Genomic DNA, 14,760 nt, shown 5'->3' on the forward strand with positions numbered 1-14,760 from the left:
TCAAACAACACATAAGCTAGATGGGAATCAATGGTGAACATACCAGCCATCACCGGTTCATTTTGCAATATTTCCTCAGCCTCCATAAAATTAATCTGTCTAGATCAGCTCACTAGCACTTTCTTCTTGATAATTATCTGCTTGATTAGCCTAGAGTTAGCTGAAGGCCAAGCCGACTGGGCTGGGTGGTTTTGCGGACACTCCCAGGCATAATAGCCTTCCTTGCCACACTTGAAATAAGCACTAGGCTTGTTCCCTAGTCCTAGATGAGGTGGACCTACTATCCCTGGGGCTGCTAGTGTTGCACCTGCTAGGTAGGTGCACGACACTGAGTGGAAGGAGCCTGAAAGGTCAGCTAACGCTATTGAAACGATTGCCCACCCAAGGGCTAGTAGGGCACCTACCTGACAACCTATACCTTCTGCGCCTGGGGATGACTAGAAGACCTAGTAGCCACCTATTTGCACTTCCATTCTGCCTAAGAGTCATGCTGCAAGCCCTCCATGACAATAGCAGCATTCATCATTGCCCCAAAGGTCTGATAGTTCCCAGTATATAACTCCTTCTGCAAGATGCACAAGAGGCCACGATAAAAATGGTCTCTCTTCTTCTCATCGGAATCAACATGAGTCCCGACATACTACGACAAGTGGTTGAACTTGTTGACATAGTCCATCGCAGACATGCTTCCTTGCCAAAGGTCCAGAAACTCTGTCAACTTCCTGTTTAGAACACTAACAGGAATATTATACTCTCTGAAGGCCATAGTGAACTCCTGCCAGGTCACACGGTGATCTGCTAGCTGTAAGGCATTAAATGTGTCCCACCATGCACTAGCAGATCCCAATAGTTGTTGCCTCGCAAAGCGCACTCTCTGCTCATCAGTTATGGTGAGCAGTAGAAACTTTTGCTCTAGAATATGAAGACAATGCTCTGCATCTAGAGGCTTAGCCATGGGCGTGAACGTGGGTGGGTGCGTCTTCAAGAAATCCTAATAAGAGTAGGGTCCCTCAGGACCATGGGCACCACACCCGTTCCCACAATTGCCTCCGTGGCCTCCACGGGCGAAGCCACCGATAGCCTGTGCCAACAGCTCCATGGCACGGGCTGACTCATGATGAGTAGCCAACATCTCTGCCATCATCTCCGCATGAGTCATCGGAGATGGTGGTGGAGGAGGAGGAGCCAGACGTGGAGCCTCATGGCTCTCCCCATTGTCGTTCCCATTGCCCCGGCCACTTTCACCTTAGCCTTCGCCAAGACCATGGCCCACTCCGGCACTGGTGCTCCCACGACCGGACCTTAAGTTCATCTGTAACAGATAGGAACCAACCACTTAGGATACCCCTCCATATCCGAAATAAGGGATTAGAGAAATGATAAGACATTTATTAAAGCATTCTTTTAATTTATCCTACCAATTTACTAATCCAAATTATACGTGTAGGGGGGATTTAGTTTTAGCAAGATTCTCTTATCATGATGCATGCATCAGCCTATACATTCACTCAAGCCAGAATATAGCGGCATTCGTAAGAATTTTTTGGCACATCATACACTCACTTTCCGTATGCAAAACGATCCTTACGCAGCGTAAGTTAGTGTACCTGTAGAAAACTGATTAGATAAAACCACTGCCACTATCCTAGATAGACCATATTGCTAGGGCTTATACTTATTTACATAATTTTATTGCATCCTACTTTTCACACACTTTTGTTGGTCAAGTTTTTAGGTTTTGTAAAAGAGTGATAAAACCCGTAGACTCATTATTGGCTCTAGTACCAACTGTGGCTAAACTGTCTGAAATAACACATTTACAGAGGCGCTTGCCTTCCACTAGACCTTTTCGCCGTGGCCACACATGCCGCATTGCTCCTACCCTCTGCCTTCTAGAGGTTGCTAAGCCGCTGCTCGCTCTCCCTCCCTCTCGCTCTCGATGCTCGTCAAGGGTGTGTTAGCCATGGAAGCGACTGAGCACCCTTGCCACGTCATTTTCATTGATGCATGCGGTCACAAGCCAAGCTGAGCTCACCACCGCTCCACCCTTCCTCTTCTCCGTACCATGCCGGCCTAGCTCGCCACGTGTAGGAGCTCCGTCACCTTTGCCCACCGTTGTCATGCTGCACATCACGCCCAGCCATGCACGTGCCTAGCCTGCCGAGGGCCCTTCTCGATCCTACCACCCACCCCTCGGGTGCGTGAGGGCCCTAAAGACATCCCGTGCCCCTTGCCTAGGACCGCTCGCCGCTGGTGTGCCCCCACCATAGAGCCACCCAGTCCTAGGCTCCGACGCACGTGGTTGGGGCTCCACGCTTCAGCTTTGGCCAGGCCACGTCCATCAACGGGTGCGCCTGATCCCGCCATTGCCCACGCACCACCTCCTCATCGTCGGTGAGTACTCCCCTGGCCGGTATCGACCTCACCCTGGTGTGGCAGAACTGCCTAAAATAACATACTTATGGAGGCGCTCGTCTTCCACTAGACACTAAGCGCCCTGAGAGCAAGGTACATTGGGCGGATTCCATCGAGCACACCCCAAGGAAGATCCCGAATAATCCACATTTTTTGTAGGATCCAATAATGAGAACAAGTTTACATTGCTTAGTTCATTTCATACATCCAGGGTTTTTAAAAATTGTATTATTACATTACCAAATTCATAGTGTGAAATATTAAACAATGGAATAAAAATAAACAACAAGTAAACATCTATCGACAATAAGCAAGGATCCGTCTGTGCCCACCAGAAGAATCCTTCACACAACGGCTATGTCTCAAGCAATACCTGCAACAGGGGTAAATAAACCCTGAGTACACAATGTACTCGCAAGACTTATCTGACTAGTGGGAATAATTTCCTGACTCCAAGGAATATGATAAGCTTTATGGTTTGCTGGTTTCCTTCTTGCAGAAAGCAATACTAATAGTGAATCCTTATGTAAGTTAATATTAGTAGTCATGATTAATTTATTATCTTGCCCTTCTATGTAAGCACCTATTCTACTTTCAAGCAAGGGTTGAGCAAACAGTTCAATTTCATGATCTTTCATCCTTAAGTTCTTACTACGATGCTAGAGTTTAGACAAGTCATAATGACACGACAGCGATTCATGAATCAATGTGCCCAGCTAGGTACCCTGAAACACATGCCTTGCTTGTACCCCAGGTACAAGCAGGACCAACTCACCACTCTCCTATCAAGGGGTCCCGGTCCCCATCCAAACTTGGACTTCAAGCCCCCGCTCTTGAGTCCCGCACTCAGTGCGGTGCTTAGACCTCCACCATCCTCGCCTCCAATCAGTCGGTCTGAAAAGAGCTAAAACCCACAACAAGACAGCAACAAGCCTTCCCTACGCCCATACGCAAGTATGTGCTCAAAATAATAAATCTGTGACTTACCTAGCGTCCATTACAACGGCCGGTCCTTAACCAACACAGATAGGGAAAAAGTGTAACCAAGTTATGCCCCATTGACCGTAGGACACAACCTCTTACACCCACCAATAGCCAAACCATATCCTTGCCTGGTCTCCATTTTCGTTTCCACCATTTTATCATAAGTGATAATAATCACCTATTGTGAGTAACGATAGGTTACTCACGCTACCAAAATCCTGAGCATAGCAGCAACTCGACCTATACTAGTAGGACTCATAGGTAGATATATTTATGCATATAGTTTTTATAAAATGCCTGTAACGTAAATGCACATCATATATATCTAGTGATCATTCAAAATAAGGGTTATGCACCAGGGCATGCCTTGTGTAGGCGGTGTGTCAACAAAGTCAGCAATTGATGCCTCCGAGGCTCCCTCCTGAACGAGAATCTCCTCCTCGTACTCTTCAATGATCTCCTTGAAGTCATGTTTGTCTGCAGGCACAAACTCTACCAACTCGTTATCTACATGCATGAAATGATGACGCAACACTTAGTAATACGGCAACAGCAACTCTTAAAATATGAACACACCTATCAAGTTACTAATCTAGTTCTACCGACTGAGGTGCTAAGTTACCTATTATTACCACTAACAAGTATGAAACATGGCATGTACTATCTTAGCAACTAAAGGCATTCTTACTCTTAATACCGATTTACTATATGTATACTAAAATAAGGAGTACTAGCAACTCTATTTATCAACCTACTCAAGGGCTTCAAAACTTATAGTGAGCATATAATAATCTAATGAACCTACTGTAAAAAGTTCATGGCCAATGCTATCACCAATTTGCCACAAAAATTCCTACAAATATTAAGCTAAATAATACTAAGCTCTCCTAAATGAATTAATGAATCTATCATTATCATAGATAACTGTAAACTAACTACACCAACAACTAGATAGCATTTTTGTGAACCTAACAAATTTTGTTTCACTATTTTTGCACATCTACAGAATTTACTATATTTTTTCAAAGTCCAGCTCAAAACTAAATTGAATAAACCTTTACTAATTCACTAGAAAATGAAAACCAAAATCCACCACGCGGCCCGCGAGCGAGCGAAGCGGCCCACTCCTACGGATCGCACCGCGCACGTGACCTACCAGCGTGGCCCACACGGATGTGGCCCAACCGCGTGACGATGGCCCTCGACGGGGAGGCCCACGCACGCCGGTACATTTGCTAAAACATCCTCTCTCTAATACAGAATCCAACCGATGTCCACAACACTATTACTTCAGTCGGCTATCTTACAATTACGCCCGTCCCCTTTCCTTCTTTACCATGGCCATACCCTCGGGCATCCATGCACGCACCAGCATGGCGGCGCTGGCTCCGGGCAGTCATGCCGGCCAGACCAGCTCCTCCCCGCCCCCAATAGCGAGCCGATGTTCACCTAGATGCAAACTCGAAGTGATGGGCGGCGAAGCGATGAACAGAGACATTGTCTCGAGCTCCCTCTATGGCGACAGACTCCTCCCAGCGACGGTGGCCATGTTCCCGTGAGCCAAGGCATAGACGACGTGAACGAACTCAAGAATGAGCATCCGCGACTCACCCCGAACCTACTAGACGTGGTGGCTTGACCGGGGACGGACCGGCTGCGTCCAACCACGCGCACACGGCAAGCCTCACGACGGCGGCGGTGGCGTGACCGAGCCAACAGCGCGGGGAAGGCAGTGGTGGTGGAAATTGGGTGCACACGGGATGGAGGGGAACAGGGTGAAGACATAGTGCCAAATAATTGAACGGAGGTGGACGGTGCAAGGTGAATTGAACGGGCGCTGCCGTGGGGTCTTAAGATGGCCGACGACGAGGGAAGCTTCAAATTGGGCCTTGGCATGGTATGGTTGCAACAGTGGCCGAGCTCGGCGCATAGCTAGGATCCCACTCAACCATCAAGCACACTCAATTGCATGGATTTGATCGGCGCTGTGAGCTAGCCTTGGCGTGGCTCGGTGACTCCGTCGTGACGCCATTAAAGGCGGAGGTGACCCGGGAAGGTAGCGTGGCGCTTGCCACTCAATAGACGAGGATAAGGTCACACACAGGAGCTACACGTGCGCATATGGAGGCAACATGGTTTGCACGGCCGCAACGCCTTAATTTGCAAGCTGACGACGACATGGCCATGTGCCGATGTCGCAGGCACGCACAACAGTGATAGTGGCGATGCGACGCAACAGCGTGGGTGCACGCGAAGCGACAACACGACATAGAGGAAACATGCATGCTAGCGAGGACGGCTGTGCCCCTATGATGCCACGCACCTGAGCAGACGGCGACTGGCAGAGCAGGACTGGCAATAGGGCAATGCGGGCAGCTCTAGGGCACCAATAGCAGCGACAGCATGCATCGTGGCGGTGAGGCAGGCCCGCTACCAGCCTAGGCTATTGGCCACCATAGCCAGCCGAGCACGGCCAGCATGTGTGCGCCGTTGGCGCGCCGACGACGGCACCAGAGCACGGTGACCGCGTCCAGACGCTGACACCAGCTAGAAACGTGCCATGCATGCCATTTAAAGCGCCCCAAAAATCAAACTCGTTACTTTAGGCGCCAAACCACCTTTTCTATCCTCAAGAGGGTATGTTAAACGACTGAAACAAGCCCTAATACCCCACCATTACTTAACCCAAATCTCCTATAAAATTTGCCAAACTTGACCTCGTTGAACCAATTTTTGACTTAAGAAATTTGACTAATTCGTGCCCGGATTCGCGTCAACCTCGATTTCCAAGCTACCAACCATGGTAGCTAGGGAATTCATTTCTCAATCACAGGTATTTCATCATCACCTATGAAGTTTGTACTACAAACTTTATTAAAATTCTATATATACGTTCTATAGCATTTCTGATTAATAAAAATTCATTCATAACCCTAAGTGACATAACACGACATTGAATGTAACTTTCGTTTCACATTTTCTATGAACGTTTCGGGTCACAGAATTTGATTTACACACTATATTACATACACTATCACATAAACATGATGCCCATGTAGTGTTTTAGCAAAAGATTTATAGTGCAACACGGCGCTCCTCTGCTCTCCTCTGTTGCGAGGTTAGGGAAGAGGAGTGGGAGTAGGAATAGAAACTTTTCCAAGGTTCTCAATGTAAACTCGTGACACTTATGAATAGTGCAACATAGTGTTTGGGCCGTGTGTATTTTTGTAAAGTGCGGGGGGCTCAGTGAAAAGTGTCGCTGCCTTGCCTTGGCCGCGTGGGCCGGCTGCTGGGCCGCTCACGCCCGCACCGCGTTGGGCCGCGCTCTCTACGCCATGGGCCATGGCCTGTGGCCACGCGCACGCCCTATCCTTGCCTGGGCCTCGCTGCTGGGCCGGTGGCTGGCCGAGCGGGCAGTGCTGGGCTAGGCCGAGCCCACGAAGCTTTTCTTTTCTGGTTTTGTGTTTTGTTCCAAAGCAGTGATCTTGTAAAATTGATAATAAAATGTAGAAAAATCACAAAAATGTCAAACTAATTTTGTTAAGTTTCTAAAATCATGATCTATCTGATAGTATATTTTATTCACATAGGTTCTGTATGTTTTTAGGGTTGCTCTAATTATTTTAACATACTTAATATTGTTAAGACATAAACTTGTAGGAATTTCCATGATAAATCGGTGATAGTGTTAGCTCTAAAAAATTACAGTAGGTTAGAAGTGTTATTAGGTGTTCTCTGTAATTTTTGTAGCCCAATAATAATTAGTTTACTAGAGTAGTTAATGTGCCCTAGTTTTGAGTATATTAAATCATTAATAAATCAAAAAGAGACTTGATTTGGTAAGAATTAGTACTTGTTGATGAAAATGATGCTTTGTTTAGTGAAGTTAATACTTAGCTAATATATTAGTCATAGGAGTTAGCTTGTTAGCTTGGTTTGTGCACTCGTATTTTAAGAATTGTTGTTGGCTTTTGATTGATTGCGCCATCCCTACATTTGCATCAATACATATCATAATAGGAACGATGGTGGATCGATGGTATCAAACGGAGTAGCTGAAAAGATGGTGCTAGGGATCAGGACACAAAGATGGAATACTAACTTTTGGTTATATGTTACTCAGGCAAGCCTCGGTGCATAACCCCTACTTTTCTACACTTTATATTGTGTTTGTACATTAAGTTTTAAGGAGTTGAATGGAACCCACTTGCATATATATCTTTATCATATGAGTCTTACTAGTATGACAGGATCGTGTAGATTGCTTTGCTACAGGACTCCGGTAGAAGTCGAGTGATTGCCTGTCACTCGCGAGAGATAGAAAAAATATTATTGTTGTTACTATATTATTATCACCTGGAATATATATATATGAATGATAATTGAAGACCGGGCGAAATGGTACTTTGGATCTAGACTTGGTTTGGTATTCGAACTAGGCTCGGATTGCATTTGTTTCGCCTGTGCCAGTTAAGGACCGGTCGTTGCATTGAGGCAGGTCGCAAACTATTATCTTGAGCACATACTAGTTTATTGGAACAGGGAAGGCTCATTGCTCTCTTATCGTGGGTTTCGGCTCTTTCTGGACCGACTCATTGGAGATAGGGATGGTGGAGGTCTAAGCACCACACTGAGTCCAGAACTCCAGTGTGGGGGCTTAGAGTCCAAATTTGGACGAGACCTGGACCCCTTGATAGGAGAGTGGTGGGTTGGTCTTGCTTGTGCCTAGGGTACAAGTGGGGCGTATATTTCGGAGTACCCAGCTGGACACATTGATTCGTGAATCGCCAGATAATCTAGTATGACTTGTCTACAGTCTAGTATCGCAGTAAGAACTGGAATATGAAATATGGTAAAAATGATTCTGATTGCTTACCACCCGCTTGAATGTAGCACATGTGCTTACCTAGAATGGATAGTTAATGAACTAATAATGACTGCTAATAAAATTGAATATAAGGATGCAAGCTTAGTAATGCCTCCTGCAGATGCATTAAATCTACAAGTCAGATAGCCTTGCATATCCTTGGAGTCTTTTTTTTCCTCCTAACGGGTAAGTCTTGCGGAGTACAATTGAGTACTCAGGGTTTGTTCTACCCTCTTGCAGGTGATAGGCAGATGCTAGAGCTGACTCTTGTGTGTGGATTCCTCCTGGTTGGCTCAGAGATGATTTCTTTACGTTGTGATCATAGTTTTTATTTATAACTCTCACAAAATATTTTTATAAATAGAAGTTTTATAATATGTTGTCATAGCTTATATATCAATGTTTCACCATGTCATGAATAGATATTTATTTTCGTTGTAACTCTGATCACATATTTATATTCCGCTATTAAATTAAATTATTCATAACTCTGATGTTGTATTAAAGTGATGTAAAAAATGACTTAAGAATGTTATAAGCTTTATTCTCTCATTTGTGATCCTGATGAAAAATGTGGATTTTTCGGGTTCTCCCTTGGGGTGTGCTCGACGGAACTGCGTAATTTAGTGTCCTCCCTTGAGTACTTAGAGTCTAATGGACGACAAGTACTCCTAGGGAGGCATTAGAGTAGGCAGTTTTGCCATAGCATAGTATAAATAAAGAGAAAGACGGTAGAAGTTTCAAGGGATGAAATCACCTGAAAATCTTAGAAAGAGGGGACATAAAACCCTGACCTGATATTCTTTGCTCAGGACCAGAAAATTGACACATCAATGTGAATACCAAGTCTGTAGCTATATCTAGAGCACATTCGCTTTTCAAGGAGGAACATTTTTAGGGAGTTGCTATATTTTATTGCCTGGATTTTTAGAAATTTTTAGACAACAGTTCTACACAATCAACTAATACAATTAAAATACAACTCACAAGGGACAATTCATATTTTTTTCTATAGCCTAAACAATGAAAAAATTGCAGGTTGCCTCAAGCTCTCAACGACAATAAAAAAAATCAGGCATCTGATATATAGAAGTGACATTTTTACGTTGACAAATACAACCGTTTTACCATAATTTATGCTTGCTGTAAACCCAATATATGGATGGCACCTACCGTTGTTCTTTGGCCAGCATACGGCGATGCTTTTTTTTTGAGCTTTTGAATCCCTAAAGTGTACTTAATTGGTTGTACATGTAGCAATGCTTTCCTACAATAAAACATGCACATGGACATGGTTACAGAACTTGTAACAGAATTCCACGAAAATATTATCAGGGACTCGGGGTTCAGATTGCAGTCCTGCACGGCTGTACTAGAATTTCAGAGTTACCTACCACTTCAACCACCTAATACACATGCCAATAATCAAGCATTAAACCTTTGTTGACAGAAGTAATGACATGTTCTTTGGCCAGCATACATGAATTGTCCAGTAAGATCCATGAAAGCGATTTATTTGTAGACAACTGCACTCCAACCCACTCGCATGAACCAGAACGGTGCCAGGTTGCCAAGATTCAACACTACAACAGTGCCGAGAATTATTTGGCTTATTGCGCACGGTCACACGACGCACACACCGATGCAACAGCAACACATGTTCACTTCTGGTCACCGGGACGAGAATTCGACGTGTCAAGCGTCGTCGCCGGTGGACACGAACTCGCGCATCGCGGCGAACAGCACCTCGGCGATCTCCGGCACGAACAGCTCCGACGCGTGGAACCCGGCGACGTCCGTCTTCACGACGACCTCCACGCTGCCGCGGTCCTGCAGCCACCGAGCGAACTCCCGGTGCCTGTCGATGAGCGGGTCGTCCAAGTTGCCAGTGACCAGGCACCGCGGCGGCAGGCCGGCGAGGGCCTCGGGCGCCATGGCCTTGACAGGGTTGCAGAACTCGTGGTCCCGGTCGGCGCCCAGGGGCAGCGCGAGGCTCCAGAGCCTGTCGTTGGCCTCCAGCGGCAGCATGGCGTCGTCCACGGACCCGGCCTCCGACGGCGTCCGGTCGACGCCGCCGAGATAGGGCTGGTGCAGCAGGACGCCGCGCACCGTGGCGGGTCCCAGGTCGAGGCCCCCGGTCCGGAGCGCCGCGAAGAACGCCATGTTGCCGCCCGAGCTGCTGCCCATGAGGAAGCAGCGGGAGAGGTCACCGTGCGCGGCCACCCAGGGGTCCCCCGGCGCGCCGTCGCGGAGCCACGCCACGGCCGCCGCCGCGTCCTCGTACGCCGCGGGCAGGCGGTGCTCCGGCGCCAGGCGGTACTCGAGGGACGCCACGATGGCGGGCACCGCGGTCGCCATCGCCTCGCAGTGGCCGTGGTAGAAGACGGTGGCCGGGGAGAGGATCACGAAGCCCCCGCCGTGGAAGTAGAGCACGACGGGGAGCTTGCTGGCGGTGGCGGCCGGCGCTGCGGGGGACGGGGAGGGAAGGTAGAGGCGGAGGTACGTGCCGGCGGAGGCGTCGAGGGGCACGTCCCTGGAGATGACGCCGCCGCCGGCGACTTCGGAGGCCGGGACGAGAGGGACCTCGGGGCGTGTGACCGTGCCGTCCGGGTTGACGACGATTTGCATGAAGAGGTTGGTCTCCTTGGTCAACGTCGGCGGGCCCGAAGCGGCGGCGGCGGCGGCGGCGGCGGTGATGTCGCCCATGGTCCTTCCTCCTCTCGACGTCACACTCTCGGTCGACTTGCTCTGTGTTCTTTGAGGAGGACGCGGATGGGTGAGTCGTCGGTCGTCGAGGCGCGCAATGGTGGCTGCAGAGCAGAGGTGAACTGTGGGGCACGGTTATATAATGCGGGCGCTGCGCCGGTGCCGTGCGTCACGTGGGTGGCGTCAAAATCAGCACAAAATCAGGGCAGTTTTCTGATGGAAACGAGGAGGGCCATAGCATCAACCGAGCCGAGCCGAGAGCCTGAGACGGCGATCGAGTCGCGGCGTGACGCCCGCCCCGCGTCCTCTGCGCGAGCACCAGATCCGGTCCAGAGCGCAGGCATGGGAGTACGTAGAGCTGAAGACTGCCGCCGAATATGTCCGAGCCGCACGGGCGCGCCCGGCCATAGGACCGGGAGAAATGCTCCGAGACCGATGGGACAACCTGGGGCTTGTTTAGTTTGCAAAATTTTTGACGAAATGGTCCTGTAACAATTTCGTTGTTGTTTGACAATTAGCGTCCAATCATAGTCTAATTAGACTTAAAAGATTCGTCTCGTGAATTTTGTCTAAACTGTGTAATTAGTTTTATTTTTTATTTATATTTAATGCTTCGTGCATGCGTCTAAAGATTCGATGTGATGAAAAATTTTGAAAAAATTGGTATTTTAAAGTGGAACTAAACGGTACCCCGAGGTGGCTGTAGGTGCCTCGGAAGTTCTTTGCCTACTGTCGCTATGGTTGGAGAGCCTTGGAGGCGCGTGTACGTCTGCCGGCAGGCTTCGCTGTTGATCGATCGTCTCATTTGTCACGTATCGGTCCCGTTTCGGTTCAGGAAATGTGATATGCCCTGTGCTAGCAGACTAGCCGACTAGGAGGAAATGTTTGTCTATTTGGTCTTCGACGGCTATAGGCTGTGGTATGGCAAAAGGTGGTTAGCGTCGCATGCGTTCCCCTCTGCTTTCTTGACCCATGAGGCTCCGTTTGCCTTTGTCTCATGGGTATACGACAACACCATTACCTCAACTTTCCAAACAAAAAATTAAAACAAAGAAAGATCGAATACTTTTTGAGTGAGGTTCTTAAAAAAAAGAGAAGGAACGAAGTCGTTTGGTCCGGCCCAACTAGCACTCCTGTCTCTTAGTCTCTCATGGTTAGCTTATAAAAAAAACCTGACTCGCGGAGGGTAAGACAAGACAGCCCTGGGTATTGTGTTTAAAAAAAGACATTTTCACATAGGTCGAGAAAATCTCCGAACATTTGCCCTACCCATACACAGCGGTATCATAACTCCCAGTGGCGGATTTGGGCCCTGGGCTGCCCGGGCTGCAGCCCGGGGCGAGGCCCATGAGCAATGGAAAATTTCTTTATAAAAATGGCACAAAAAGGCTTTCCAGCCCAGTAGCCCACCCCGAGCAGGCCGTCGCAGCAGGCCAGCAGGCAGCAGCGGCTCCCGTCTCCCGTCTCGCGTTTCGGCCTCCCCTCCTATTTCCGCTGCCTCCACGGACCACGGCTCCACGGCAGCCGCCACCCGCCACTCCGCCACCCCGGCTCCCCGCGACGGCCGACGGCGCTAGCGCGACCTGCCGACCTCCGTCCGCGTCCCGGCTGCACCTCCGCTGGCCGCGCGCCCGCGCGCCGCGCCTCCCGGCCTCCCCTCTCCCGTGTCCGCCTCCCTGCGCCACGGCGACGCCGGCCGCGCGCCCGCGCGCCGCGCCTCCCGGCCTCCCCTCTCCCCGTCTCCCGTGTCCGCCTCCCTGCGCCACGGCGACGCCGGCCGCGCGCCCGCGCGCCGCGCCTCCCGGCCTCCCCTCTCCCGTGTCCGCCTCCCTGCGCCACGGCGACGCCGGTCGCGCGGCCCGCGCCCGCACGGCCGCACCGGCTGGCCCCCTGGCGGCCTGGCCCCCTGGCCCTGTGGCGGCCTGCTGAGTGCTGAGCCGGCCTGCCGGCCGGCCTCCTGGCGGCCTGCCGGCCTGGCCCCGTGGCCCCTGCTGCCATGTAGCCCTGCTGGCTGCTGGCTGCTGCCCAGTGCCCACCCCCACGCGGCCACCCCCTTGCTGGATGACTGGATCCATGAAAATATGAAATAGGTTGATTTCTACTCTTTAGTTTCATTTCTTTTTGAAAATTGCTCCATGATTGCTACCTTTTACATTGCAAAGTCATGAATATTTCATTTCATTGAGCAGGACTGTCATTGAACATTTGAGTCTTACTTTTCAATTGCAACATTTCATACCTTATAATGGAGAAATACTATGCCAAAAAAGATGCTACAAAGAGTACTGTCGAAACCATAGAGAGCCGGGTTGAGCAAAAAAGACCACGGATTGAACTTGATATGAGAGATATAGTTGCCGATCCGGGAGAAAGGAAGCCAATTGATGATTTTCATCATGACATTAGGGATGAGGCAAGGAGAGCATATCTACAAATAGGTCCATATAGGCCAGCTGGTCATAAGTTTCCAAAAACTAAAAAAGATGGTAAAGGCCAATCAAGAGGATTTGTTGGATCATGGTTTGATCAATTTGATTGGTTAGAGTACAGTGTAGCCAAGGATGCAGCTTATTGCTTTTATTGCTATCTCTTTAAGCCACAACAAGCTGGGTTTCATAGTAATGATACATTCACCAAAGTTGGGTTTAGAAATTGGAAGAATGCAAAGGATTCTTTCAAGGAGCATGCTCAATCAATTGATGGCTTTCATAATAATGCAAGAAAGCGTGCACTTGATTTCAAAAATCAGAGGCAAAGTGTTGAACATGTGTGGACTGTTACAAGTGCAGCAGAAGAGGAGGCATATAAAGCTCGTTTAACTATCATGTTAGGCATTGCTAGATTCCTCCTTTTGCAAGCTCTAGCCTTTCGTGGACATGATGAGTCTAAAACATCAAGAAATAAAGGGAACTTTATGGAGATGCTTGAATGGTACAGAAAGAAGGATCCTAAGGCTGCACTTGTGACCGGTGAAAATGCTCCAGGGAATAATCAAATGAGTTGTCCAATGGTTCAGAAAGATTTGGCTAGGGCTTGTGCAGAGGAGACAAGTGAGTTAATTAAAAGTGAAATAGGAGATCGTTGGTTTGCGGTGCTTGTTGATGAGGCTCGTGATGCATCTATTAAGGAACAAATGGCTGTGGTTGTGAGGTATATACCTCCTCTCCATTTGGTTATTTCGTTGGTTTTGTTTTGTTGCTTTCAAGTAACACTATTTTCTCTTTTCTCTTGTAGGTTTGTCAATGATAAAGGAAGTGTGATTGAGAGGTTTCTTGGCATTGAACATGTTTCTGACACCACATCAACCTCACTTAAAAAAGCATTGGATACTATGCTTAGAAGATATGGTCTATCTATTTCTAAGATTAGAGGGCAAGGATATGATGGAGCTTCAAATATGAGAGGACAATTTCATGGGTTACAAAGACTGGTATTGAACGAAAACCCATATGCCTTTTACATCCACTGTTTTGCTCATCAATTGCAGCTTGTGGTAGTTTCTGTAGCCAAGTGTTGTGGCTCAACTTTTGATTTCTTCAATTATGTAACTTCAATCGTCAATGTTGTTAGTGCTTCTTGCAAGAGGAAAGATCAACTCCTTCAAAGTCACCATGATAAGCTTATTGAGCAGTTAGATAGTGGTACTATTTTTTCTGGGAGAGGGAAAAACCAAGAAATTAGTCTTGCTAGGCCCGGTGATACACGGTGGGGTACACATCATAAAACATTGGCACGTCTTATGATCATGTGGTCCTCTATACTGGAGGTGTTGGAGAATATTAGTGAAG

The 14,760-nt window shown here is 48.3% G+C and overlaps 2 protein-coding genes and 1 pseudogene across 2 annotated transcripts; 1 reads left to right on the forward strand and 2 right to left on the reverse strand.

The window, feature by feature from the left end:
• Positions 1–9,611: 9,611 nt before the first annotated feature.
• Positions 9,612–11,072, reverse strand: LOC136501615 (carboxylesterase 1-like). Its single transcript, XM_066497134.1, has one exon. The coding sequence runs from the start codon at positions 10,970–10,972 to the stop codon at positions 9,962–9,964; it is 1,011 nt and encodes a 336-aa protein (XP_066353231.1). The 5' UTR covers positions 10,973–11,072; the 3' UTR covers positions 9,612–9,961.
• A 1,267-nt stretch (positions 11,073–12,339) lies between these two features.
• LOC136500062 (uncharacterized) lies at positions 12,340–13,047 on the reverse strand. Its single transcript, XM_066495492.1, has one exon. It carries the CDS (start codon positions 13,045–13,047, stop codon positions 12,340–12,342), a length of 708 nt encoding a protein of 235 aa, XP_066351589.1.
• A 331-nt stretch (positions 13,048–13,378) lies between these two features.
• On the forward strand, positions 13,379–14,755 carry LOC136500063 (uncharacterized; annotated as a pseudogene).
• The last annotated feature ends 5 nt before the right edge of the window (positions 14,756–14,760 follow it).

The sequence above is a fragment of the Miscanthus floridulus genome, chromosome 13 (genome assembly GCF_019320115.1).
Source record: "Miscanthus floridulus cultivar M001 chromosome 13, ASM1932011v1, whole genome shotgun sequence".
Classification (NCBI taxonomy): Eukaryota; Viridiplantae; Streptophyta; class Magnoliopsida; order Poales; family Poaceae; genus Miscanthus; species Miscanthus floridulus.